The sequence below is a fragment of the Nannospalax galili genome, unplaced genomic scaffold (assembly GCF_000622305.1).
Source record: "Nannospalax galili isolate Female #2095 unplaced genomic scaffold, S.galili_v1.0 scaffold32, whole genome shotgun sequence".
Taxonomy (NCBI): Eukaryota; Metazoa; Chordata; class Mammalia; order Rodentia; family Spalacidae; genus Nannospalax; species Nannospalax galili.
In genome coordinates, this window is record NW_008335297.1 from 1,007,507 (window position 1) to 1,017,918 (window position 10,412).

Below are 10,412 nucleotides of genomic sequence, written 5' to 3' on the forward strand. Positions count from 1 at the left end.
CCTGGAGTAAATGCTTCTTCCTTCTGTTCCCTACGTGGACAATCAGGATATGATTTTCTTGATGAATCCCTAGAAGACGCTGTTTTTGTTAAGCCTCAGGTACCTGCAGTCCATAGCCAGTCCCTGTTCTGGCACTTCTCTCTTCCTCTCCACTCACCTAGTCCATCCCTCTGCTCCATGAATGCATTTCTCAAATAATCCGTCTGCTCCAGAATCCTGGGCCCAGGCTCTGCTTTGGGATTGATTGCACCCAGGCTAAGAGTAGGAAGCCTGTGTTCTGGATACCCTAGTTTTGTATTGCCCTGTCACTGCCCTGGTCATATCTTCATGTCCCTCAATGTGGTCATGTCTTTCCCATGAGTCCACTGAGACCTCCTAGAAGGCGAAACTGTACTTGATCATCTGATGTGCCCCAGGACAGGTCCTGGCCTGAGGATGTGGTAATCAGTCCATGTAGGGGACTAAGCAATGGAGGAATTGCATGATACTATTTTTTTCTTTTTCCGGTACTGGGGATTAATCCTAGGGCCTTAAGTATATTGGGCAAGTGTCAGCACTTGCTACATCTCCAGATTTCTCTCTCTTTTTTTGTTAAAAAGAATTTTTTTTTTTTGGTCTTTCCGAGACAGGGTCTCCCTGTAGCCCCAGCTGGCTTGGAACTCCCTATGTAAACCAGGCTGGCCTTGAACTCACAGAGATCCACCTGCCTCTGTCTCCCAAGTACTAGGATTAAAGGTATGCACCACCCCACCTGGCAAAAAAAAAGTGTTGTTTTTTTTTTTTAATTTTGAGACAGGGTCTCTGTTTCCCAGGCTGACCTTGAGCTTGGTCTATAGTCTGGAAAGTCCTTGAACTTGTTATCCTCCTGCCTCATTCTCCCAAGCAGCTGGGCTTACAGGCCTGTCATCACACCTGGCTTGGTGATTCTTCGGTTTTGAACATTTACTTATTTAGTGGGGAATGTGGTACAGTGTACATGTGGAGGTCAGAAGACAACTCTCAGGAGCTGGTTCTGTCCTTCCATGTACTAGGGATCAAATTTAGGTCATCAGGTTTGGCAGCAAGTGCCCTTACCTACTGAACCATCTTGCTGGCTCTTGGTTTTTCTTTTTTAATTTTATATTATTTTTATTTTATGTATATGAGGGTTTGCGGGCATGTGTGTAAATGTACCATGTCATGCAATGCCCTCAGAGGTCAGAAGAGGGCATCAGATTCCCCTGGAACTGGAGTTACAGACGGTTGTTGGCCACCATGTGGGTGCTGGGACTTGAACCCTGGGTCTTCTGCAGAAACAGCCAGTGTGTTTATCCACTGAGCCATCTCTCCAGCCCTTATTTATTATTTTTATTTTATGTTTATGAGTGTATTGCCTGCATGTAAGTGCATCCATATCGTGCAATGCCCTTGGGGTGCAGAAGGAACTGGATCCCCTGGAACTGAAGTTTTGGACAGTCGTTAGCTGCCATGTGGGTTCTGGGAATTGAACCCTGGACCTCTGTAAGAGCAGTCAGTGCTCTTAACTGCTGAGCCATCTTTCCAGTCCCCTCCCTTCTTCTTTTTAAATATTTAATTTTTTGTTTATTATTGTAGTATAGTATGTGCATGATGCATGATACGTGGGTGGGGAACATGTTCCATAATATGCATATAGTGCTCAGGTCAATTTTGTGGAGTCAGTTCTTTCCTTCTACCTTTACATGGGTTCCAGGGATGGAATTCATGTCTCCAGTCTTGTGCAACAAGCCCTTTGCCCTCTGAGCCATCCTGTCAACCTGTTGGTTTCTCACTTTTTTGTTTTTTTTGTTGTTGTTGTTGTTGTTTTTTGTTTGTTTGTTTGTTTTTGATACAGGGTCTCCTTGTAGCCCCAGCTGTCCTGGAACTCACTATGTAGACCAGGCTGGCCTCGAACTCACAAAGATCCACCTGCCTCTGCCTCCCAAGTGCTGGGATTAAAGGCGTGCGCCACCACGCCCGGGGTTTCTCACTTTTTTGATTGTCAGTGTCTTCCTGAATGGGAATAGGTTGGGGGCTGAGGCTAATACTTGTGCTTGTGGACCTTTACAGCCAGGGAGACCCAATTTCACCTTGTTCACCATTTTATTATTTATTTACTTGTTTGTTTATTTTTGATGAAGATCATTCTCATCTTTACTAGAATTTATACATAAAGATAAAAGACATCGCCTGGGGCTCCACTCTTAGAATACTTATGAAGTCAAAGCAACAAAAAATTGATAACTAATAGGATACTGCTAGCATCAGGGAGAAGAAAAAATAGTGTGGCCCACTGTCATTTATTTTAGTACTGAGTACCTGCTGTGTACATCTTCTGCTCATGAACTTCTCCTGGGAGGAGACATGTGACCATTGGACAGATGAGAAGCCTGAGGCAGAAGGGTGTAGGATGGATGGCAGATGCTGGTGTGGTTCTCTGCCATATTCCAGCCTTGTCATTTGTCTTTTATTCCTTCCCTCTCCCTTTTCCCTTTCTCCTTTTTTTCCATGTCTCTTTTTAATTTTTAAAAATTTCTTATTGAATTTTTGTGTATTTCATACAGAACATCTTAATCATCTTTATACTCCCTTCCCCATTGGCACCATCCCATACCCCCCACCACTGAAATCTATACATTCTGTCATTTGTGTTAAGGCCTATCATGTTAGGTTAGTGTCTCCAGATGTCCCTCAGTGCAAATTCATCCACTGGGATCTAGTCATCCTATCTAGAGTCCCTCCTTTTAAGAAGATCAGCTCTTCATCACTCAGCAGTAATCAGTTGCCAATCATTCCTCAACTAAGATTGGGGCCTGCTGCCCATTTCTACAGTTCTATGCTGGGTTTTTGTCTGCTTGAGTTTGCATGGTCTTGTGTGTGCTGACACCATTGCTCTAAGTTCCCATAAGAAGGGTCCCAGGAGCCTGTAGGACTCTATTTCCATATGGTCATGCACCTCCTCCCTGGCTCTTACAATTTTTCTGCCCCTTTCTTTTCTTTTTAAAATCTTTCTTCCTTTCTCCCTCTTTCTCTGTCTCTGTCTCTCTTGTTCTCTGTCTCTGTCTCTCTTTTTCCTTCTTTCTTGCAAGGTCTCACTATGTAGCACCTGCTGTTCTCCAATTTACCATATCCTGCTGACCCAGCTTCCCAGTCCACCAGATCTCCAGCCCTATCTTTTACCAGAACTGGCCATCTGACTTTGGGTTAATCTTTGCTTATCTCAGCTTCCCCAGTGTGGTTAGTGGTAGTAGTGGGGAGACTGTAGAGTGTTGAATTTGAGTGGCCCAAAGGAGCACAAGTTGCCAAGAGTAAAATGTTAATTAAAGTAAATTAGCATTGCTCTGCCCCCGAGCCCTCTGCTGTTTAATAACATTGGTACTGTATCTTTTGCTCCTTTACTCCATAGAGGCATCTAGGACCTGAGCCTCCTTTTGGCCTCAGCACCCCAATTAGCATCTAGATCCCATTTAGGACTAAGATGCTGAAGTCATGGACAGACAATCCCCAAGGCCCCAGGTGACCACTCCTGCTAGCTCCACCCTACCAGTGAAAAGGTGAGGCTGGGGCGGGGCTGGAAGTGGGGGTCGGCTGGATTGGTAAATACACTGGCCATCCAGACAGCCACACACCTGCCACCTTCCGAGGTGTCTGCTACCTCTGTGCCGGCCAATTATGCTGCTGTTACTGCTGCTGCTGTTGCTGGGACCTGGACCCCGACCCAGCAGCGGTGAGTGAGGGCTGTCTTCCCCCAGCAGGCGCCAGGTCCCCAGAAGCTCTCCCTCCTAATCCTTCCTCAGGACTCTAACTCACCAGCCCCTTTCAGGCTCCAGGACCCCTAAGGTCCCCAGTCCTCTCTTCAGTTGCCAGCATACCCATCTTCCTAGGCACCTGGAAGCCCTATTTCCGATTCCTTCCAAGACCCTTCACTCAGGTGTTCTATCAGGGGATTCAGAACTAGCTCTACCTCTCCCTGGAGGCACCCAAAGTCCTCCTTCCTTAGCCTGGCTAGTCACTGTAATCTTGTCTGGCAATCTGGAGCTCATCCCATGGTCCAAGTCCTGTGAATTGACCATTACTTCACTTGTCTATGGGGTCCGAGGTAAGACTAACAGGCTCCCAGGGGATGGGAGGAGCAGGGGACACAGGGGGCTTGGGAATGACCTAATGCTCTATGATCCTCTTCTCGCCCTTCCTTGGGCTGTCCTTTCCCTGGGGAAGCCCCTTCAGTGACTCCCTATTCCTGGAACATACGGCCACTAGAAGCCGGGAGACATGTAGGAACAGGACCTGCCCCAGCCTTACCTGGGTACTCAGCTGTGAGGCTCCTACTCCCAGACAGGCTCAAACAGATCATCACTGCAGATGCCACAGGCTGCTCCTAACAGCAATCCCGAGGGCTACTCAGACCTGAGCACATACTAGCATGGAGCCTTAGGGCCTGTACAATGTCCCGTGGGTCCTGGCACTGCCTGAGGAGGCTTCCTGCAGGCAGAGCAAACAGACCCTAGTCTGACCTGCCCCGCCTATGTTGGCACAAAGGGAGTGTTTTCTTTGGTTCCAAACCCAGGGCTGGTGTCTGCCCCTAGCCTGGGCCCTTCTGGCTCAATGGTTAAGAGCAATGTCTACTCAGGGAGAGAACCTTAGTCCAGTTTCCAGCATCCACAGAGCAGCTAACAACTGTCCAAAATTCCAGTTCCAGGGAATATGATGCTGTTTTCTGGCCTCTTTGAGCCCCTTCGCACATGTGGTGCACTTACATACATGCAGGCAAAACATTTACTTAAGATAAAAATAGTGGGCTATTCCTAGGGCCCTGTGATACCAGAGAGTGGTTGAAGGTGGGGCTGTGCACATGTGCTTATGTTGGGTGTGTCCCACTGGACCTGGTGGATCCTTAGGTTAAGGGAATCTTTCCTAGAAGCTCACCGTCTGCCAAGGTATCCAGAGCTACATGAGTCAGAGATCTGCTCTGGAAGAGCATCCAGGCTGGAGGGGCACCCCCATAAGCAGGCATCAGTGTGGTGTCCCTGTGGCCATCTGTGGGAGTGAGGCAAGTTCTGAAGGGAGGTGGCCAGTGAGCTGGGTGAGGATGACGAGAGAGTGTTAGTTTGTGTGTGATGGGTGCAACTAGAGGGATAGATGGATTCTGGAGCAGTGGGAAGGGTTGATCTTCACTGGGATTTGGGATACAGTGGAGCCCAATAACTTTGCCTAGAACCCATGGGTACCATGGGAGGCTTGAGGCAGGTGTGTGAGCTCTTGGGAGAGGGCAGACTGATCATCCTGAAAAGAAGGTGCAGCTTTGAAGTCTAAACTTTTTTTTTTTTTGGAGACAGTGTCTCAGGTAGCCCAGGCTGGCCTCAAGTTCATTATGTTGTCAAAAATGACCTTCAACTTCTGATGCTCTTCTCTCTACCTCTCAAGTGCTGGGATTCCAGGCATGGGCTATTCCTGGTTTATGTGATGCTGGAGGTTCAACTCAGTGCCTTGTGTATGCTAGGCAAGCACTCTACCAACTAAGTTACAACCCTAGACCCTCTAAATTCATTTTACATTCTCTTCTTATCTGACCCACGTCTAGACACACACACCCATGCTACTTTTTCCATTGAGAAAAACATGATCAAATTTAAATTTAGTCTGGAATTCTCAAAAGAGTCACTATGATGGAAACGTTTTCTTAGTAAGAGATGAGAGTCATGCCAGCCCAGTGTAAGGCATCAACCTCCATTGCCCTCTGTCCCTAGAGTGGTAGGTGCAGATACCCAGCAAAGAGGCTTGGGTTGAGGTCCTGCTGTACTGCCTGTGTCCCTCATCCCTGTTATCCTACTGTACTCCTTTCCTGCTGTTACAGGGCAAGGAGGAAGGAGCACTGGTTTGTGAGTCAGAGGCATAGCTCAGGTGCTTGTTCATGTGTGAGTGCAGGGGTCACTTTTCCAGCCAGGTTCCTCTTTCTTACCTGTCAAATTCAGGGCTTCTGGTCACACCTATTGGGTGCCATGATGAGTCAGGGATGCACCAGGATCCAGAGAAATGTCTATGCTCAGAAGAAGGAAGGAAGCTGACCCTAAGGTGAAAATACGAGTAGCTAGGTAGGGCCCTGAGCCAAAGTCTGGGGGAAGTAGTGAGTGAGGAGAGGCTAGGAACACCCAGAAAAACCCTCCTTCATGCGAGGATGCTTTTTGGCTTATCTTTGATGCCCAGCAGGCACCTAGCATGGTCAGTTAGACAAACACTTGATGCCTATTATAGTATGACTGCATCTAAAGTTCACAGGGGTAGGGAATTAAGAATTAGGGTATTCTAGGAAGAGAGACCAGCCTGTGCAAAGGCCCAGTGCTGTGAGCTCTCCCATACTATGAGCTGAGACTCATTATTCCACTCACAGCTGACTTAAGAAAATGGATGTTAAAAAAAAAAAAGAGAGAGAAAATGGATGTAATAGAGTTGGTATTGTGCGAGGGGCTGTGCACACAATGTCTCACTTTAAAACATTTAATTTTAGCTGGGCATGGTGGCACATGCCTTTCATCCCAGCACTTAAGAGGCAGAAGCAGGCAGATCTCTGTGAATTCAAGGCCAGCCTGGTCTGTGTAGTGAGTTCCAGGTCAGCTGGGGCTACAGGGAGACTATGTCTTAAAAAGATCCCCCCAAAATTATTTTTTATTTTTTATTTTTATTTTATTTTTAAATTACCTGCATGTAGGTAAGTGTACCCATGTCATTCAATGCCCTCAGAGGACAGAAGAGGCTGTCGGATCCCCTGGAACTGGAATTATACATAGTGAGTTCCAGGACAGCTGGGGCTACAGGGAGACCCTGTCACAAAAAGACCCCCCCAAAATTATTTTTATTTTATGTGTGTAAGTGTATTGTCCACATGTATGTAAGTGTACCCCATGTTATGTAATGCCCTCTGAGTTCAGAAGAGAACATCAGATCCCCTGGAACTGAAGTTAGGGGTGGTTATTAGCCACCATGTAGATGCTGGAAATTGAACCCAGGTCCTCTGCAAGAGCAGCCAGTGCTCTTAACCCCCCAAAATTATTTTTATTTTATGTGTGTAAGTGTATTGTCCACATGTATGTAAGTGTACCCCATGTTATGTAATGCCCTCTGAGTTCAGAAGAGAACATCAGATCCCCTGGAACTGAAGTTAGGGGTGGTTATTAGCCACCATGTAGATGCTGGAAATTGAACCCAGGTCCTCTGCAAGAGCAGCCAGTGCTCTTAACCACTGAACCATCTCCCAATCCTGCATTATTTCACTTTATTGTGTGAGTTGAGGCCACCTCATCCTGCACTACGCAAATGAGAAAACCAAAGCACAGAGAAGTTTAAAATTTATCCAACATCACACAGGTAGAAAGTGAGACTCAAACACCGTCAGGCTGCAATGTCTACACCTGTCTTAGGCTAGCTCCCTTTTCTAGGGTCAGGGAAGCCCTGACCTTAAACTTCTGACCTTTGTTTGCCCCCTAGCAACCAGGGTGTCGCATGTGTTTAAGCGTGGGCTCCTAGAACTGGCAGGGACCTTGGACTGTGTCGGCCCTCGCTCACCCATGGCCTATGTGAACTACGGCTGTTATTGTGGTCTGGGTGGCCATGGCCAGCCTCGGGATGCCATCGACTGGTGAGTGCACATGGGGGCCCAGAGTTTCCCAGGTCTCCCAACTCCTGGGATAGACAAGACTTTTGAGGAAAATCCTTAAACTGAAGTTTGGATTGACACAGGAAAATCCTACCTAGTACCTGGTACCAACCTGTATACAGAAGTGGTCAGTGGGGACAGCTCTTGGTGCCAGCTAGCCCTTACCATGGCTGTGGGCTGATGACTTCACCTAGGAATAACATAAAGATGGCTAGCCTATTGTACAGGCTGAGGATCCCTGTGAAACCTCACAATAGTCCAATTTCACAGATAAGGAAACTGAGGGACAGAACCATCAAGTTGTTTATCTGGGCCAGCACAGAACACAGGGGATAGGAATTGGGGGTTAAACCCAGGCCACCTGGATGAATTCATGCCTCAGCCTCTGTCCTTGGCTCCCCTATGACAGCCTGCTCTGTGCAAGCCAAGAGCCTAGGTCCCTCTGTGGTGTCCTTATGCACCATCACTGGCCAGAAAGAAGCATGGCACTTCTTTCCATTTGATAGAGAAGGCCCCGAGATACCCTCCCATTGCCACAAAGCTAACAGGCTCACTGCAGGGTTCCGCAGCCTCCTCCTGAATCGGAGACTGTAGTTGTCACTGAGACATCTTCTTGTACCGGTTGCCAGCAGTTCATTTCTGTACTCTGGCTGTCTGGTTCCCTACATCTTCAGAGGAGGCTCAGGGAATGCCATCTCCAGGAAGCCTCCCCTGCATCCTAACTGGAGCTGCTACCTCCTCTGGGTTCCTAGAGCCCCTCCACAGACTGGAGGCTTTCTGAGGGCAGGGTAGGAGCTGGCAGGTAGGAACCTTAGGGTTCTGCAGAGTGTTGACAGGTATGAGGGTAGCTGGCTATTCCTCGGGGAATTGTCCAACAGTAAATGTTTCACTAAAGTCCTATATGTGGCAGGCCCTAAGCTGGGCCCAGGGGACAGACACAGTGGGGAACTAGATGGGAATCGGGTTTTTTTTTTTTAATTTTTAATAACTACATGATTAGAAGAAGCATTCCATTGCAGCTTTAACATTCAGTAACACACTCCAGAAAAAGAGTACATCTGTTTCACAAGTGGCTGTAAGTATCTAGGTTCACAGTTGAATTAATATAGTTATACAATACTGAACTCAGTATAAAAGATTAAAGGGGCCAATATAATTTTTTAAGAGTTCATATGTTTAGCTAAAGGCTACATAACAAGAAACATGCCAGACAGGAGAAGCCTTCCTTTGAGTTGTTGTCTGGGGTAGAACAAGAGTCTCCCAAAATTACACAGTCTTTGATTGCTTCGTTCCTTGCAGAAAGACTCATTGTTTTTGCTGCTAACACTGAGATGTTGGTTCATGCATCTCTAATCTGTATGTATCTGATTGTTACTAGTCATAATCGGTTGCACTTGGATCCTTGGCGCCTGTGTATGTCTATAAAGTCATCGGGTACACTTCAATGGTAATGTTTATCACCTCTACCAATCAACATGACATAAATTTCCATGCTTCCTCCTCAAATATAATACATTTTTAAAAATTTGTTGAATTTATTTGTGTGTGTGTGTGTGTGTGTGTGTATCACACAGAACATCCCAAACCATTTTACTCAACTATATAACCACTTCCCATATGGCACCCTCCCATAGCCTCCCCCAACACTACAGCCCTTATACTCTAATATCCTTGTTACTGTCTGCTGTGTTGTCGGCACCCCCAGCCATTCCCCACTACTTGTCCATCTGTTGAATCTAGTCAGCCTATCTAGAGGTCTTTGTTTTAAGAAGGTCAGCTGTTCCTCATCTAAAAGCAATCAGTTGTCAATATTCCTTTAGATAAGACTGGGGTCTATTGTTCACTGTCCCAGTTCTATGCTGGGTTACTATCTGGGAGTCCCTTTGGCCACCCTGGCCAACAACTCAAAAGAAGGTATCTCCTATCTGGCATTGTTGCTTGTTATGTAGCCTTTAGCTATACATATGGACTCATGAAATTATATTGGCCCTGCTAATTTGGTTATACTTTCCTTTGGGTGTTTAAGGCCATACAGTGGGCCCAGATAAACCAATTTATTTTTACTCTTAAGGTCATTAGAGGATCTGTTCCTCAGGGGTCACATGGGCTTGGGAGGAGCCCTTGGCTCCTTTCTTTCACCAGTTCCACCTATGTGAAGATAAATCAAAGGTCCTGCTTGACCATGGCTGGCTTTGCTCGGAAGCATGGAGGAAATGATTCCTCTGTGTTGACCCTCCTCTTTGTAGACTGGACACTGGTTCAAGTCCATCTGGTGGGGTCTCCTCGGCCTCCTTGATCAAGAGGACAGGTGACCCACCACAATTACAGGACATTTTGAGAGATGCTCACAGTCCCCTGGAACTAGTCGACCTAGGAGGGCAAGGAGCAAAAACTGTCCTTTATGTCCCTCTGACCAAATTATTATAGGCCTCAAAGTATGTCTGTTAAACATCCAAGAAGTTTAGTTCCACCAGTCTGGTACTTTTAATTACTGTGTGTCATGTAGATAAATCTTGGGCAAAGACCAATTGTTCTCAGATAAACCTTTCTTGATCATATATTTCTTGATCTGGTAGGTATAAATTGTCAGTAGGTTTTTAGAGTAATATGGTTCCCTCTGGTTTTAAAACTAGCTAGGTATTATTTATCTCCCCGCATTGACTCACGCCTCCATCATGGTTTTCCCTTCTTTTCCTTTATCCCCTAGATTCCCAGTATACCCTTCCCTCCCCCCTCCCTTAAACTAACCCAATTTTTATCCATA

At 46.5% G+C, this 10,412-nt stretch overlaps 1 protein-coding gene across 1 annotated transcript in view; it reads left to right on the forward strand.

Annotated features, from left to right (window-relative positions):
* The first annotated feature begins 3,654 nt into the window (after window positions 1-3,654).
* Window positions 3,655-10,412, forward strand: part of LOC103731556 (group 10 secretory phospholipase A2) — a 22,905-nt gene continuing 16,147 nt past the window's right edge. Inside the window, exons 1-2 of the mRNA XM_008829896.3 lie at window positions 3,655-3,724; window positions 7,480-7,630. Of these exons, the coding sequence (XP_008828118.1) occupies window positions 3,670-3,724; window positions 7,480-7,630 (206 nt within the window). The 5' untranslated portion in view covers window positions 3,655-3,669. The remainder of the gene's footprint in view (window positions 3,725-7,479; window positions 7,631-10,412) is intronic.